Source organism: Erpetoichthys calabaricus, chromosome 4, assembly GCF_900747795.2.
Source record: "Erpetoichthys calabaricus chromosome 4, fErpCal1.3, whole genome shotgun sequence".
In the NCBI taxonomy this organism is placed as follows: Eukaryota; Metazoa; Chordata; class Cladistia; order Polypteriformes; family Polypteridae; genus Erpetoichthys; species Erpetoichthys calabaricus.
This window is the reverse complement of record NC_041397.2, coordinates 332,145,743-332,164,424: the sequence shown is the minus strand read 5'-3', so window position 1 is coordinate 332,164,424 and position 18,682 is coordinate 332,145,743. Positions and strand designations below refer to the sequence as shown.

General features: G+C 42.7%; 2 protein-coding genes across 35 annotated transcripts in view; one reads left to right on the top strand and one right to left on the bottom strand.

Annotated features, from left to right (window-relative positions):
- The window catches only part of LOC114641392 (C-type lectin domain family 5 member A-like), a 1,576,682-nt gene that overhangs the window by 785,771 nt on the left and 772,229 nt on the right, over positions 1 to 18,682 (bottom strand). The window lies entirely within an intron of this gene.
- LOC127527375 (CD209 antigen-like protein E) overlaps positions 1 to 18,682 on the top strand; it is a 381,022-nt gene that overhangs the window by 9,207 nt on the left and 353,133 nt on the right. For both annotated transcript variants that reach the window (XM_051925977.1, XM_051925978.1), the window contains exons 3-4: positions 6,352 to 6,456; positions 11,023 to 11,127. In XM_051925977.1, coding sequence (XP_051781937.1) covers positions 6,363 to 6,456; positions 11,023 to 11,127 — 199 coding nt within the window. In that variant the 5' untranslated portion in view covers positions 6,352 to 6,362. The remainder of the gene's footprint in view (positions 1 to 6,351; positions 6,457 to 11,022; positions 11,128 to 18,682) is intronic.

Below are 18,682 nucleotides of genomic sequence, written 5' to 3'. Positions count from 1 at the left end.
ATCACTTGATACAAGAAGCCATTCTTAATTAAAAAGTGGGGAGTTTTGACACAAGGACACCCCACCCAGTCTTCATAGCAAAAATCATCTGCGACATGTGCGTGTTCAAGTGCAACATCTAAGCTGTTGTCGGCTTGTTGCAAATGAGTGTGTCAGTCATATGCTTACCCAGAGCCCGACTCAGAAGCCCCCTCTTCCATAGCTAATGTTTCCCCAGAGTGCAAAGCAGCTACCCCATCTAAGGAGGCTGAAAGTTCATGCACCTGTTGTGAAGAGCCCACCAACTGTCCTGGAAACTCAGATGAGGGATCGTCCCCATCCTCACAGGACAAATCAGGTTCAATCTCCAAGCCAACTTCCTGACTGATTCTTGTCAGCTCCTCCCTTTCTACTAAAGGAAGAGGCGCTTTGCAAACGGGAATAGGGCATTAGTCTTCAAAGCTAAGAAAGGCCAAGGTGAAGAGTCTGAAACGGCATTCCAAACTTTAAAGTTCCTTCCCTAATATCTCAGAGGGTGTCGTACAGTCTCATACTCCATAATCCCATGAACACAGTGAATGTTTACACACTCCAAGCTTATGTAGAGTATCTGCTGGAGCAAGTCACGTCAGATTACACAGAGGTCACTACCAGTAGAGTCCAACGGGGCAGGGACCTCGTGCCCACCCAAGCCAACCGAGACCCCAAAGTTATCCTTTTACAAGAGCTTGGCCTGAGAGCAACAGACCTCAACCAAGCTGATCTCCAGTGACTGAGCAGGTGGGAGACAACACTCCCTAGTGAGATGGAAGCCCCTGTGTTCAGTCCCTGCTGAGGAATCTCCCCAATGGCACCGTCTGTGTGAGGTGCCAGCTGGAGGGTCTCTCTCAGTGGTGTGGTAGCCAGACTAGGGTAGCCCCTCTGCTTCCAAGTGACTTGGGCCCCTTCCAGTCTCTGAATTTTGACGTTGCTCCAGAACATCTCATTACATCGCTTATACCAAGTAACGCGGCGCCAATAATGAGGTTTTCTAAAATGTTCTGGAAAAAGTCACCACAGAACCAGCTTTGGATAATAAGGTCTATCGAGTCCTGCAGCTGTCCCCAGACAGGGTGGTTGGGGTCGATCTCCTACAGCTGGAACTTACACTCCTCGGCTAGGGAGCTCATACTAGTATGAAAAAGAACTTGCTGCTTCAGGATATCGTAATCGTCAAGACTCTCGAGAGGTTTCACACCACTTTGCACCCCTGATCAAAAATGGGGTCAGGATGGCAGCCCAGTTTTGCCCGTCCCAGCGCATCAACATGGCTGTGCATTCAAAACAAAAGAGTAAACACTCAGGGTCCTCTGAAGGAGCCATCTTCTCGGGTACATCCCTGTGATGCCCCTACAGGCACCTCATGCTGAGGATGTTGGGGATCCATCTGTGCAAGACCCCACTTGTGATGTGTGGGTCACAGACTTGCACAAGTGAGAATGAGGTGTGTCTAGAAAATCCGCTTTATTGTTGTGAGAACAGCGACATTCTCAGTCATTTAATTTAAAGGGAGCTGTCGTCACTTCAGTACACACAGACCCAGCAAGCAAGCTGTGATGTTGTCGGTTGTTCTGCATTAGCTCTCTTCTTCAGAGTTAAAGAACAGATGGCCTTTATCATCAAGCAGGGTCATTCTGGAGGAGAGACGACAGAAAGTGAGCACACGGCCAGGTCAGCAGCCAGTTTTAAATGTTCTGCACATCAACCATTGGGTGAGTGACACGTCACGCGGTAAGCCTGTGGACTTGCAGTTGAACAAACAATTCCTGCCTGATGAAGCACACAGTGCAGTTAGGGGGTTATTGAGCGCCTGTTGGGGTGTGCCGGGGTCTCAACCCTATATATATAGTAGAATATAGTATATGTAGATACTGTATATATTTAATAGCTCTGCATTTAAACTCCTTCACGGCAGATGTCAACATATAATACCGGCCATTACACAAACACATTCAGCACTTTGATCAACTGGGCAGTGGGCACCGGTCAGCTGATGCTGGTACATCACTTTTGTGTTTGATCTCCAGATCAGCCAGTCAGTCAGTCAGTCAGTCAGTCAGTCAGTCAGTCAGTCAGTCATTCTCCAACCCGCTATATCCCAACATAGGGTCACAGGGGTCTGCTGGAGCCAATCCCAGCCAGCACAGGGCACAAGGCAGGAACAAACACCGGGCAGTGCGCCATCCCACCGCAGGATCTCCAAATCACTTGCATCAAAATCAGAGTCTGGTAAGTCAGAGTCCGATTCAGTAATAATATGCCAAACGTTGTCCACAGAGTCTTTTTCTTTGTGCTTTCACTTCGGTCTCTCACTAGATCTGCCTTTAGCTTTGGTGGCCGGCGCATGTGTGAAGACTACTCCGCTGGTCAGCAGCTGCTCTCCTGCACATATTCAGCCCTCAGAGAGTTAACTGTAGAATCACCGGACTCCTCCATTGTTACATTAAGGGCATACTGAGAGAGGACAAGAGATAAAGTAGTGAAATCATATACTATTAAAATACAAATGTAACGTTCCATGAAGTCTCTAATTAATACATCAGATACCATCAACATGTATATTCATCCCACAGTCTACTAAACCTGTAGGTTGCTTTGGGATGTTCTTGTAACAAAAAACATCAAATAAAAAGATAAACATATATGTGAAAACCAGGCAGATAGTACAAGTAAATTACAAGTTTAATACGGAGCTGTATGCCACTTGCCTTATTGTTCATTAACATCCAATTTCCAGGAGATATTCTTGGAGCAAGTTTACTGAAAGGAACAAAATTAAAATGCCAACAGTAATAAAAGAGAAAGCTCTTCTGTGTACGGCATAGCTGTCAGTCTGAGCCTCACACAATTTAACGGCGCATTGCCGATTACATAGAAGTCTTTATTAAACAGCTCAGAAATGGTATGCGCCACATGCACAAAGCATGACATTTGTTAAAATTAACAGAACTAAAACACGGCAGAGAACCTGGCAAAGCATTTACACCAGACAGCAAGTTAAGGACCAAATTAAAGTAAATAAATGCATAAATAATGTCGGGCATCGCTGAAGTCAGTCTGAACTTCATCAAACTCTGGTTCACAACAACATGACTACAAAGAACATTCAAGATGGCTGTGATTGGGGGTGGTCTATACACAGTCTAGACTTGTGTATTCATGTAGCGGTGTCTCACTAGAGAAGTTTAAAATAATTTTACCATTTAACATTTTAAGATGGGGGCACCTAAGTTATTAGAATACATAAAGAAGGCAGAAGACACACCTTAGAAGGAAACTGCAGATTTTGGGTGGTCTCACAAATGTTCATTAGCTTGTACTGACGAGCACGAGGAGTACAGTCGCAGATGGCAGAAAGCACAGAAGAATACGCCTGGAGATTGCACTAAATACAGAATGTCTTGTAGTACCTCTAACGATGATATGATCCTGTTTAAAAATACAACTGTAAAATAACCTTACAGTTTGTTTAATGAAACATCAGGTCAGGTCAGGGAGCATTCACTGGTACAGCACATTGCCGCACCCTCCACATGACAAAACAGCTCAGGATCCCGGATTGGAAACCCCCAAGGCAGACAGATCCACCAGTCCAGTCCCACCCTCCAGATATGACCCTCTATCTGCCACAGCCTGGTGTTACGTGGCGTCCCCTTGGTCTGGGCCAGCCGCTCAGGTCCTTGACAATGAGGACTCTGTGAGCCTGATCACCCTTGGGCAATCACGCCACATGGCCATAGTGCTGTAACTGACACTCCCTCACAATGCAGGTCATGTGCCTCATTTGGGACCCCGTGAGCAACCAGCGGTACCCAAGGATTCTCCAAAGAGACACAGTACCGAAGGAGTCCAGTCTTCATGTCAGGTCACTGGATAGCGTCCATGTCTCACAGCCATATAGCAAGACAGGAATCACCAGGACTCCAAAGACTTGGACCAAGACAATGTCAGAGTCCAGTGGCAGGCAGGGTGCTTCACACCATTGCAGCTGATGCTTGGCATTGTCCATAATGATCTTAGGCTCTGCTACGGAGATTCATTTTTTAAATTCTGGATGCAGAGTCCTTCCAGAGGCAGTTTATAACTCTGTTCTGAGTGATGCCACGGAGTAGTAGCCATTTTGTGTCCTTCAGCAGTCAGTGATCCCTCCTCTGTGAGTACATGTGGCCCACCACTTTGTGGATGAGCTGTTGTTGTTCCTCAGTGTTCCACTTCACCCTAATAGCACATACAGTCATGTACTGATTTGTGGGAAAGGTGGCATCCTGTGACAGTGCCATGTTTAAAGTCACTGGGCTCTTCAGTACGACTCCTACTGCCAATGGAGATTGCATGGCTATGTTCTTGATTTGAAGCATCTGTGAACACTGAAACACCTGAACTCAGTCATTTGGAGGGGGTCCGCTAACTTGTGGCCGTATAGTGTATATATAGTGCCAATGAAAAATAGGCCTTATGTGCAGCGAGACATTGCAACATGGCAAACACTCGACAGTGAGGTTAATCAAATGAAGTGCTGGTGGAACAAAGTCAGACCAGACCACCGCTTAGATCAGAGCAAGATAAAGACCTTAGCCAGCCAGGTGTCTGTCCATCCTGCAGTGCCTCAGAAATGACCAGAAGTCACTTAGGGAGATTACATAAGAAGACGCTCAGTGAACGAAGGAGGAGTTCCCATCAAGGCCACAAGACTGAAACATTGAATTCTCCTCCGCTTGAGTGTGTTTTTATGCATCCTCTGCATTATCAGAAATCGGGCCCAAAACATCAGCTTTAGACACAAAGCCACCAGGTGAAGTTAGATTGGATTTGGAACGTATTGAGACCCCTTCGCATTCTTTACACTTTACATTTCTTATTTCAACCCATTAATCTACACTGAATGTCCCATAGACCAGGCCACCCGAGAGGCCATCGAAGTTGGGGAGACGTCCTACTCTATCAACTCCATGCTCTCTTCCAACTGGTCTGACCAACGTGCCTTTGGCATGAAAGAAAGAAAGAAAGAAAGAAAGAAAGAAAGAAAGAAAGAAAGAAAGAAAGAGAAAGAAAGCTCTGATTGTGTCAATCGACAAGAAAGGAGACAATCGAGAATTCGTTCTTTATTGATTAATTGATTGATTGATTTATTGTTCTTGAAGCTATCTGAGCGCCAATTTAAAAGTAAATATAACCACTGATTTCATTTTAAAAGTGAATTTTATACTCATATAACACATGCTTATATATTTAATACTGTATTTATTCTTATTATTTTGGTGATGCTGATTTATGTCGTCAATGCTTTGATTTTCCAAACCTTCCATCCATCCATCCATCTATTCTCCAACCCGCTATCTCCTAACTACAGGGACACAGGGGTCTGCTGGAGCCAATCCCAGCCAACACAGGGCGCAAGGCAGGGAACAAACCCCGGGCAGGGTACCAGCCCACCGCAGGGCACACACACCAAGCACACACCAGGGACAATTTAGAATCGCCAATACACCTAACCTGCATGTCTTTGGACTGTGGGAGGAAATCCACGCAGACACGGGGAGAACATGCAAACTCCACACAGGGAGAACCCTGGAAGTGAACCCTGGTCTTTCGAAACCTTGAAAATGTATGTTTTAGGAAATGCTTTCCTTGGTTATGTCTTTTTTAAACTTTGGAATCTGAACAATGTTTATAACAGAAATACATTTCATGTCTTCCTATCTACTGTACATGGCACATTTCTATAAGCAGGCCGGCGTCACATCGTTCATTACATAAGCGCTGCACTGCTTTGTAGCCTGAAGTGATGACACACACAAAAACATTTTCTCCAGTGTTTAGTCAATGTAACGTATAACACCCAAGTGAAAAATAAAATAACAACGGTTCAGAAAAAAATAAATAAAAATAAAAAAACAGAATCCCGCGCTGGTTAAAGGATCACCCCCTGTGTGTCAGGACTTTCTCAAACCCCCTTTAGCTATGATGCCAGCCCTGAGTCTGTTGTGATCCTTCTGTACCCACTGTGCCCATCTGGTCTGTGTGATATTCGTCTTTACTGTCCACGCTCAGTCAGACTGGATGGTGACCACTGGTGGACTGCAGTCTTCAAGTCACTCCACAGATGTTCAGTCAGGATTCTATTCTATACACACTGTGGATGGATGGATGGATGGATAGATGTGAAAGGCACTATATGATTGCTAGATTCTATTTTCACAATATAACTTTGAGCTCCTACTTGTTTGTATTTGGTGATCTCTGCTTAGCTGACCTGCCTGAAGATATCAGAAGAACAACGGAATCCTGGATTAGAAATAACTGGAACTTCTTTCTCTCTCAATCCCTCTGCAGCGTTCATAAAGATGGCTGAACTTTACAAAATCTCAGTGAAACTCACTGACGACTACTGTACCATCGAAGAAGTAGCACATGGCAGTGGAGAAGAAGGCCACACAGGTAGGCACTGTACACCTACTTTATATACTTAAAATAAATATAATTATTATTATTCTGTCAAGGCAGGTAAAGTAGGACTTTGATGTATTGTGGTGTTTTGAAGTGTAAGGAAGTGGAATGGATGGCTGATGTTAATGAATGAATTGTCTTCTTCACCTTCTCACGATGAGCCATTTCAGTGAGATTCCCAGTTTATTGGTCCCCTCTCTCTGTGAATTTTGAACCTTCATGTCGTTGAACAGTCTGCTCACTCTTTCTCGCTGTAAGGCACAGTTGTGCTCTTGTTTGTAATTTAGACAAATGCTTTTAAAAGCTAAGAGTGAACTCGTCACAGCTCTCCCTGTTCGTGTCACACACTGGTAACTAAATCTGAGAAAGCCAAGTTTTGGTCATCTGCTCAGAGTGCTAATTTAACCTGGCAGAGAAGAAGCAGTTTGAGGTACATCAGGCATTTCCGGAGGTGCCCCATATTGTGTGGTAGGTGTTACTGTCACGCCAGGTTCAAGTGAGTAACTCCACCTCGAGTAGATTCATTTACTGATGGCGTGTCTTTACTCGCTGGTGGTCAGTGTTTGGTGTGCTCTGCCTCAGTTCACTTTGATCTTAGCCTCTTTGCTGTGTCCTCTACAATTTCATAAGGAAAAGTGTGACTCTGATGTGACAGATACGTCCACAAGAGATTCATTTGAAGAACGAATCCTGTTCAGAGTGCGGTCAGTCACACATGCACACAGGAAGAGAAGTGAAGAGCAGAGGTTAGAGCTAGTGGTCCTCCTTCATGTTCAGGGGGAGTTTTAGAACGTGTCCAGCCCCAAGACCTTCAGATCCACAAAGAGAGAACGTGAGAGGTATTTTCTAGGAGAGGTGTAGCTTCTGGTAAGAGCATCACAGATGACTTCCAGATGCAGGTCAGTGCCTGCTTAGTTGTACCTGAGCACGTCCTTCAGAATTTGTCAAGAAGTCAGTTTGGGGTTACAAGCATGAGATGTATGAATGTCTTGTCCTGGCAAAAGATATTAGAGATGTCAAGTCATCTTTGATTGGCACTGTTGGTTATGAGAAAGACAGATGATGGCTAATGGTAGAAGGATAATCATTCGGCTCAGGAACTCCAAGAAATGATCTTCAGAAATGGTCATGGGGTGTTAGTGTTTTCTGAATTTCTGTATTTTTAAAGGCTTTGGGAGCCACTGACATCCTATTAAAGTGGACAATGCCCATTGTGTCCTAGTGGACGTGTAGTAAACTTCAATTTTTCAAGCTGAATAAGGAACTTCTACAAGTGTTGGCCATGTCAGTTCTCCAGCATTTATTTTCAATAGTGATCATTATATAATTATTATTTTTGCTACATGCCTTATGGTTTGTTTCCCATAATCTCAGCCAGCATCAATAGCCCTGCGTCAGCAAGCACCTTGTTACATCAGCTTTTCCACTTCTTCAATAACATCATCTTCACTCCCCAAGTTTTACATTTGGAGTGGCACCTTTGAAAAAAATGTAATTGAGGCACCGTTTACTTTTTTTCTAATTCATTTCCGATGAACTTTGTGTGGACGTGTGATTGGTGTGATGTGGAAATTCATTCATTAATTGCATTTTCTTTTTGTTTTTAAATATTTGCAACATAAATAAACAAGATGAACAAACATGGCATGAAATTTCATATCTCCTTTTCAGATGCCATATGTCATGGGAGGGGGTCCTGGGCTTGAACTATTGTTTGGGTCCCATCTAGGAGTTCTGTAGGAAAACCACAGAGAAACTAATATATAAAGTGAAAGATTAAGAGGGACCTAAACTTAAATACGCAGCACACAAGAACAGAAAGCAGTGTGGGAAAATGAAAGAGGTGTGTGGTGTGACCAACAGGAGGCGTCCCAGACACACAGTCAAGGGTGCAAATAAAGTGAATTTTATTACACCTTTTCAGGTTCTTTCTCCAATACGAGTCTTCACAAGCACAATTTCCATGATTATTCTCCTCTACGCTCCCCCAGCCTTGTGCAACTTGCCTGGATGAGGTCAAGTGGCATCTTTAATGCCTGACTGTGAAGTAACTTCTGGTGCCACACGATTACACCCTGGAAGCACTTCTGGCTCAGGTGGAACATCATTAAAGTATGTGAATCCTCTCCCTTCAGCTCCTTCTGTGGTGGTTTCTTGGTCAGGATGGGCACATGAAAACCACCTAACCGGGGCGCCTGTCCATCCAAATCCTTACCTTATGGCTTCATGTCCAGGTAGGCCATAAGGTAATGCCAGTCCATCCACCTTGGCACTGACAGTGGAGAGCAGCAAAAGGTACAAAAACATCATCTGTGACTCTGAGCGACTCAGGACGAGGGACAGAGTATGCATTGTCAGTGCTTCGAATTCTACTGGACAGCCATCAGAGCACAGTATGTCATGTCTGATCATCAAACACAGAGAGAGACTCCGATCTGTCAGCTATCTGTTCTGAGGGAGAGAACAAGAGAAGGGGACGTGAAGGGAAACATATTTCAAAATGTTATTCTGCCACTGTCACACTATCAGACAGTTTCAGGTGTTAAGGGAATATTTAAAAATAAATCCTAAAATTGAATGAAATAAAGATTACATGAAATGAAAACACATTTGCTCGTTTAGTTGGTCACCAGTTTGTAGACTGGAGTCCATTTTCTCAAGGTACTAATAACTTTTCCCTTCACTGAGCCAAGTGACAGGTAAGTTAGTCTTAAAGAAACACAAAGACGTGACAAGTAAGCTGACAACAGCTGATGTTGTGAAATAATAATCAGGTGAGTCTGTGCTGAGGTCTGGACGTGGTCACCGACAAGAAAACACGTAATGAGGACACGGAGCAGGAATGTCGATGTGACAACAGCAACTGGGAGTGAAGGGGAGACCAGTTAATGGCCCCGGGCATTGATGGTGGGGCACCAGTGCAGGAAAGGAAAATGAACTTTAACTCACCACCAGGGACAATCAGAATAACATGGGAAGGAGGAGAGATTTAACTCGGCCATTGATCAAATCATTTAGGAAGGCTCCTTCTTTATTTACCTCACCTTCCTCTGTCATAGGATGAGGGTCTCTGACTGTTAGATCAGTTTAAATGAAGGCCACTCGTTAAAGAAACAGAATAACTCACTGCTCTTTGGAGTTTTCATTTATCTTGGCACACAGAACTAGTTTCACGATGCCAAGTCTTTATAGATGATGTCTGATGTTGTGTGGAGCTGTTCCTTTGTTGTGTTGTGTGCAGCTTCATAGAGAGGAGCGTTACTGTTTGTGGCACAAGAGTTTCGCTGCTGAAATTCCCTTCTTCAAACAGTGGCTACCTCTCTTTCTGCTTTTCTTTTTAGCTCACTGGCTCACAATTTGTCTTGGCTGAGACATTAATATTATTAATAATAATAATTAATCCTTTACATTCATATTGTGCTCTTCTCACTCCTCAAAGCGCTCTACAAAGTGAGTGGAGAGCCACTTAACACCCCCACTAATGTGTAGCGTCCTCCAGGATGATTCGATGGCAGCCATCATTGCGCCACTACACTTACCACACATTAGCTGTTAGGTGGTGAAGTGCTGAGAGACAGGGAGCCAATCAGAGCCAGAGGATGATGAGGTGTCAGAGTGACTAGGCCATGGATGGCAGTTTAGCCTGGACATCGGGATACACCTCGCTCTTTATGAAGGACGTTCAGGGTCTTTGATGACCACAGAGAGTTAGGACCTCAGTTTTACGTCTCATCTGAAGGATGGCACCATTTTTACTACACAGTGTCCCCGTCACTGCACTGGGGCATTGGGTTCCACACACAGACCACAGGGTAAGCGCCCCCTGCTGGTTTCACCAATACGTCTTCCATTAGCAGTAACCCAAGCTCTTCCCAGATGGTCTCCCATCCAAGTCCTGGCCGGGCCTGAAGATGCTTAGTTTCAGGAGGGTGACCTCTTCTGAAGGGCAGGTGCTGTGGTTTCAGATCCACAAAGAGAAAGCGGTTGTGAGTTCTCAGCTTTTAACTTTAAGAGAGCCATTGTAGAGATTTTCAGTCATTTTGGAGAGTGGGGGTCCTGGGTCCCATCAGAAGGCTCCTTAGAGATCAGTGAGTGTGAGCACCTCTCTCTGACAGAATACGAGGGTGCAGCTCGTTTTTAAAAAGGAATTCTAATACCTCATGATTGGTTTAAAGTCACTTGCAGTCATAAAATCAGGACCTGCTCACAGTCAAGTTATTCTGTCTATCTCAGCGCTCATTCCTTGAATTACAGCTCTTTGTTCTTGCTGGAGTCCATTTCATGCCTTGTGACTCAAGATGTTTGCTGAGTGGCCTCAGGAAAGATGTCTGATTTACATCTTTATCATCAGATGAACTACCGGCAGGTGGAGTTCAATCACTTAGTTTGGACTGTTAGTAAGAGAAGGCACAGCTGGACGTCTGCTAAATCTGCTACCTTAACAGGCCTGGTGGGCCGCTAAAGCCTAGAAGAATGGCCAATTCCCACTTTGTCCATCATCAGGTAGTTCATGTGCTCTTCAGTCTCTGATCTCACTCCACCTTGCTTGTCTTGCAGCTCCAGTGCCTCCTGTTAGAGCAGAAAGGAGAGTCAACCGTGAGATGATGATGAAGATCTTCGGTGTTCTCCTAGTGGCCGGCCTCATATCCCTTTCTGTTTACCGTAAGTATCCTCTATACTGACGTGGCATTGAAAGTGAAGGAAATGTGAATGCTTTGTGTATTTCTTATATATGCAGTCATTGGCCCCTTTATTAGGAGGACTTGCTCATTACCTCAAAACAGCTAATCATGGCATCTGTAATTCAGTGTACACAGTGGGGTCATCTGAAGGAATAACAGGCTCAAATGAAGATGAATTGCTGGGGTGCCAACCTGGCCATTCCTGTTAACTTCGAAGTCCAAACAGAAACAAACTCTCAATGGCATAAAAGGAAACACAACTATTGCTCAGTAATAAAGTGACTGGCATTAATTAGCTTTCTTGTCTGCCATCTGAAAGTCATGGAGCTCCTTAGCTCTGGTCGCTCTGGATAGACGTGACACTTGTTACTGGGATGTCAAGATCTTAGAGCCCATGGACTGGAAGGTGTGGAGTCAGTTGCCCTCACTGGGTGTTTTCTCTGTACTTTGGTGAAATAAAAGGACAAGACAGTTAGCCACAGTGTCCCCTCCTGGCCCGGGGTGGTATCACATACCTGGAAAGAACTTGGAAGGTGAGCTTCTGACGATCATGTGTGACAATAGCAATTGTGACCTTATGTAAAGCTGAAGGTGAATAGAAATCTGAATGAGCTACTTAAACACAGCAATGAGATTTATTAAAGCCATTTCTTGTAACAAGTCCAAATACCACAAAGACTTGTCAAGACGCAGACGGAGGGTCAAATGTAGGCAGTTTAGAGAACAACAACAAATCAAAATGAGAGAAAAAACAAACCAACTACAAAACTCAGGTTAATGAAAGAAGGAAAACCAAAAAAGAATCTCAAACTAACTTCAGAGTAGTGAAGCTCAGAGGATGGCTGTCTCAGGGGTTAATAATACACCACGCTGGAGGAAAGGTCTCCTTTGAGCTTCTTCGTTTCTGTGACCTGCCCACCCATCAAGTGACCACTGTGTTATATTCATAGACAGGAGCATCTGGAGGAACATTGTGATGTCTGCTAATTTGAAATGTTTCACCTTTTTGTTCTGTGGCTTATTATGACATTTTAATGTGCTGATTTCATTTGGCTGTAATGCCATGTTGTTTCTCAGTGGGTGCCAACATGTTGTGGTTTTGTTACCTAAACGTGTCATTCTGTTGGGTGAGCAGTGCACACTGAAAGTCACAGTCAGTGACACAATCGCCACAATGACATTTAAGCTGCCATCACACTTTTGTGTTTATCAAAGATTACAAGACCTTGTTACTTAGTAACTCTTTGTTTTTAATATTTCATATCTTGATCTTTTTGTCTTTTACCTTTATGGCCTACTGATTTTCTGTCCTGATGCTGAACATAAATGACATCTAAAATGTGGGACTGGCTGTAGGTGGGTTAGCTTCTAGTCCATTCCTCACCAGTTAAAGGAAGGCTTGAAGCTCCGCACAGTTCCTGACAATAACCTTGGGGTGTCAAGCAGAAAGGTCTTGCTGCAGACCTCCAGTGGCAGGAGAAATTAACATTTACAGAAGCTCAGAAAATTATAAATATAAAAATAAAAACTTTCAACACCCCCCACCACTACCTTTGCTTATTTAAATATTTGTCTCCCAGTTATCTGTCTGTGTCATCTCCTGACTCCATTCCCTCTGTTCAAACTGCTGTCGTCCAGTGTTAGTGGTTTAACTTTTAAACACCTGTGGAGTTTAGGAGACGAGTGCATTTGTTGTCTCGTTTTATGTATTTATCATGTAATGTGCCCTAAATTATCATTTACTGTTATGAAGAAACAATAATAACAATAAGCGTTACACACAATACTCCACTGTAATCTCAATAGACGTCACTAATGACAGTGAAGAGAAACTGCAGGAACAGAAACATAAGAAATGTGACAAACGAGAGGAGACCCTTCAGTCCATCAGGCCCGTGTGTTTAGCTAATAACTAAGCTGTCCCAACATCTCCTCCTGATTCTTCTTTAAAGTTGTTGAGGTTTCTTCTCTAAGTTCATGTCTCAGTAGTTTATTTCCGAGTCCCACAACTCTGTGTAATGATGAACTTCCTGGCTTCATTTTCAAAGGCACTTCCTCTTAATTTCCCTCGATGTCCTCGAGTTTGTGATTCACTCTTAAGCTGAGAGAATTCTGCTGACACTACTTTATTAATGCCTTTGAGGATTTTACACACCCAGATGAGGTCCCCACATGATGTCCTCTGCTCATTACTAAACAAGTCTAATTCACAGACTCTGCCACAGTCTGACATGTTCTTCAGTCCCATGATGCACCTGGCTGCTCTCCTCTGCACAGCTTCAAGTGCTGCTATGTCTTTCTTGTACTGTGGTGACCAGAACTGCACACAGTACTCCAGATGAGGTCTTACTAGTGTATTATATAGTTTAGCATACTGTCCATTGACTTTAACGGTTATTTGTCATTATAATTGCTGCTGCACATTGGTTAGTTGCTGAAAATGTTGTGTCACCATAAACCCCTAAATCCTACTCAGAGGTCTCTTCCTTGAGCTCACTGTCTCCCATCTTGTATTCATACCTGATGTTCCTTTGGCCCACGTGTAGCACTTTGCACTTTTCTACATTAAATTGCATGTTCCAAGTGTTCTCCCAGTTCTGAAGGTTGTCCAGGTCTTTTTATTTTTACTGCCCCCTCAGTGTCTGCTGTCCCTCCATTTTTATACCAGAATCAGTCTGATAAAGTAATGAGGGTCCAAGGAGAGACCCCGAGAGACTCCAGTGTTGATTTTGCTTCATGTGGAGCTGTCTGCTCTTATCTTCCTCTCACACAAAACTAGAAGTAGTCGTCGTAGTACATTGTAGGACCCCAGACTTGTCATAATGGAGACTTCGCTCAGTAACTTTAAAGTCCTTTTTCTTCTCAGTAAAACTCCTCATACTTCATCTTCTCTACTCTCTCTGACTCCTTATTATTTCCATAATAAGTAAAGGAACATAAGGATTCAGTCGTTCTTCTTCATTTCCCCCTTCATATTACATCGGCCCTGTAGCCTTGGCGTGCCCTGAGCTCATTCAAGACTGGATGCACTTATGTAATCAGCTAGTGGTGTGCGCTAACAACGTCTTAGCAACTCTCAGCATCGGAGTGACAACCTGAAGATAAAAGTTACTCAGATTGTCACGAGGTGAGGACCACGGTGGTGCAAATTAATAAAAAATAAAAACAGTCTGGTTAGCTCGGTGTGTCATAGTGTGGTGGAGCGCCTGTTAATGAGGTGGTCACTGAATCCTACATTCATGAGCAGACACACCTGGTCTGGCTTATTGCCTCGTTGGCACTCTGGGGCACTTAATTAAGCACTATGCCCACCGATATTTAAAAGGAAAGGCTGAGCAGTACTGGAGGAGGTTGGAGGATAAGGAGAGTGAACTTCAAGTAAAGATCAGCAGTGCAAGAAAGTACAGAGGAGGTGGGGAGGCAGGGAGGTCGAACTGCAATGGAGCCAAGGCACTGTGGCTGTGAGGGGTCTCCCTGCTGAACTTTAGTGTAAGATCGGCGACTGGGATTGTCCCTCCAGAGGTCCAGGTAGCACAATACAGTATATGTGATGACGGGGGGCTGGCTAGGTGTGTCTCGGCCAAAGATGGAGAGGGCAGGTGGGACGAAAATCAGTTGATGGGGGGCTGAGAGAGGTGTGCTTATCTTGTCGAGGAGACTAACCTGATGCCTTGAATCATTTCAGCGAGGGGCTTTAAAGTATTGATGGTCTGTTTTTAACCTCCACAATTGCACTGCCTTTTTATGGACTATTTATTGACTTCTTCCTTACTGAAGTGCACTCGTCATACATGTACAATACAATACAATACAGTTTATTTTTGTGTAGCCCAAAATCACACAAGAAGTTCCGCAATGGTCTTTAACAGGCCCTGCCTCTTGACAGCCCCCCAGCCTTGACTCTCTAAGAAGACAAGAAAAACTCCCAAAAAATGAAAACCTTGTAGGGAAAAAATGGAAGAAACCTCAGGAAAGGCAGTTCAAAGAGAGACCCCTGTCCAGGTAGGTTGGGTGTGCAGTGGGTGTCAAAAAGAAGGGGGTCAATACAATACAGTACAATACAATGAACAGAACAAATCCTCAATACAGTATAAAAATAAAAAGTTTAGAAGTATGGAGCAGAATTTAACAGTAGATGATATATATGATCCATAATATGATTTGGATTTGTTTAGTCCTGGAGACCTCATCCATCAAGCTGCCTCCCCCATTTGGCCATTCCACAGCTGAGTCAGTGTTGGGCCAGCCAATCCGATGAAAGGACCCCTCTTTCCAACAATTCCTGCGATCCTCCATCAGGGATGACTTTACTTCAGGCAGGCAAAACAACTTGGCAGGTGGGCTGTGGCACTAAGTGGCACATTTGAGTACGGAGAAGAATAACAGAATAGGTGAGGGTTAGTATCCAATTCTAACTATCATGTTACTTATGTTTAAGTGCTAATGACTAACAACAGAGATGCAGTCTGTACAGTTAATCAGCAGCTCTAGTCAGGATATGCTAAACTGAAGTAGTGAGTCTTCAGCCGGGATTTAAAAGCTGAGACCGAAGGGGCATCTCTTATAGTAGCAGGCAGACCACTCCACAGTTTAGGGGCCCTGTAACTAAAAGCTCGACCTCCCACTGTTATTTTATTAATCCTTGGAACCATAAGCAGACCAGCATCTTGAGATCTTAATGTGCGCTCAGGTTTGTAAGTCATGATAAGTGCAGACAAGTAAGCTTGACCTTGGCCATTTAATGCTTTATACGTTAAAAGAAGGATTTTGAAATCTGCCCTAAACTTAACTGGGAGCCAGTGTAAGGATTTAAGAACTGGAGTTATGTGTTCGTATTTTCTTGTGCTTGTAATAATTCTTGCAGCAGCATTTTGGATTAACTGGAGGCTGTATAAAGAACAGTTTGAACATCCAGTGAACACCGCATTACAGTAATAATAATAATTCATTACATTTATATAGTGCTTTTCTCAGTGCCCAAAGCGCTATCCACACAGGGAGGAACCGGGAAGCAGTAGTCAATCCTACTAGAGATAAATGCATAAATTAATTTCTCAGAATCCTGTTTATTTAGAAAGCGCCTTAATTTCCTCACATTTTTAAGATGGAAGAAACCTGATTTGGACAACTTTGTAATATGCGCTTTAAATGACATGCTAGAGTTAAACAGAACTCCTAGATTGCGGGCTGATTCAGTAAAATTAATGGAGAATCAAACTGAGTTAAATGATGACAAAATATTGTTATGATCAGCGTCATTCCCTCCAACAATTAACATCTCTGTTTTATCTGTATTTAAAGACAAGTAGTTCTTATTCATCCACTCCTTTAATTCACTAACACAACTAATTAAAGACAACATTGGAGAAACTTCATTTGATTTAAATGAAAGGTATAACTGGGTGTCATCTGCATACGAGTGAAAATTAACATCATGTTTCCTAATGATAGATCCCAGTAGAAGCATGTACAGTGAAAACAGTAAAGGTCCCAGTACTGAGCCCTGCGGGACACCATATTGAACTTCTGTGTATAATGATGGAGTCCTGTCAGCATATTTCTGTACATATTGGAATCGATTTGATAAATAAGAACTAAACCAAGCGAGCACGGTGCCCGTAAGCCCAACATCATTTTCTAGCCTGTGCAGTAAAATAGAATGGTCGATGGTGTCAAATGCTGCACTTAAGTCCAACAACATAATTACAGTTGAGTTTCCTTCATCAGAGGATATCAGAATGTCATTTACAACCCGTGTAAGTGCCGTTTCTGTACTATGACCAGTGCGAAAACCAGACTGGAATTTCTCAAATAAATTGTAATGCATAAGGTGTGTCTGAAGCTGACTGGCGACTACTTTTTCCAGTATTTTAGAGAGAAACGGTAAATTTGAAATAGGCCTATAATTATTTAGTATGTGTGGGTCTAGGTCTGACTTTTTAAGTAATGGTTTAATGACTGACACTTTTAGTGTATCAGGTACTGTGCCATGCAATAATGAACTCTTGATAATGTTTAGGATAGGTGCTGCAAGAACATCCATTGCACTTTTTACTAGTTTTGTTGGCACTGGATCAGGGAACAAGTAGTGGGCTTCATTTTAGAAATTAAAGTTAAGACTTCCTGCTCAGTTACAGGATTAAAATTACTAAAGTGCTGAGTGCGATGTGAGACAGGGTCTGCTAAGCTAGTATTTGGTTTGTACTGTGATGCAGAGATCTGGGATCTTATATTTTTAATTTTCTCATTGAAGAAGTTCATAAAGTCTTTACTGCTAATATCTGTTGGTATTTTGCACTGTTGATCTGAATTTCCATTTGTTAATTTAGCCACTCTTCTAAAAAGTACCTGAGGATTTTTATTATTGCTTTCTATTATTGTAGAATTGTATTCTGACCGAGCTTTAAAGACAGCTTTTTTATATTTATTAACACTCTCTGTCCATACAATTTGAAAGACATGTAGCTTTGTTGTTCTCCATCTGTGCTCCAGTTTTCGACACACTAATTTAAGAGCTCGAGTGTTTCCATTAAACCAGGGAGAGTTTCTATGTGCTTTGATCACTTTTGTTTTAAGGGGAGCCATTGTGTCCAGAGCATCTCTCAAGGTCACATTATAATGTGATGTTAGCTCATCTAAATTGTTTTCCGTGTTTACATTTGATGTTAACTGATCTAAATGGTTTTCCACAATTACACTCGACTTACTCAAAGTATCTATAAATTTTGAAGCAGAATTACAATCTAGATGTCGCACTGTCTTTGTTTTAATCTGGGAGTGTGTTGGCAAGGGCAGGACTAAATCAAATGTAATTAAGTAGTGATCAGAAATAACTTCATTTAATGGAGTAATATTTAAATTTTAAATTTCAACTTTGTAAGTTATAATTAAATCTAATGTGTGGTTATGATTATGAGTTGGACCTTTGACAATCTGACAAAATCCTACTGAATTTAACAAATAAGTAAAACATTTGCTAAACGTGTCAGTTTCCACATCAATGTGTACATTAAAATCTCCCATCAGTACTACGTGATCATAATTTATAGCCAAGTCAGATAAAAGGTTACTAAATTCAGACATGAACAATGAATACGGCCCTGGTGGTCTATAGACTAGCACTATAATTGTGTTGGAATCTGTTTTAATATTTAAAATGAATGCTTCAAAGGATGTAAAGTTGCCTAAATTTTTAGAAGTGATTTGCATTTTGTTACAATGAATTATTCCAAGGCCTCCTCCTCGACCTGAATCTCTAGACTTATGAAGGAACGAGTAGCCATCTGGTGACGCCTCAGCTAGGGGGACAGTGTCACATTTACTAAGCCAGGTTTCAGTGAGAAGACACAGATCAGATTTTGTACTTAATATAATATCATTTACCAAAACAGCTTTAGTGCCAAGAGAGTGAATGTTCAATAAGCAGCATTTAAAACTGTATGCTTCTTTCTGAATTGGTGATATATTTTTTGTTTTAATTTGTAGTAAATTTCTATTCCAGATGCCCCTGGTGGAGGGTCTGGTTTTATCCCTTG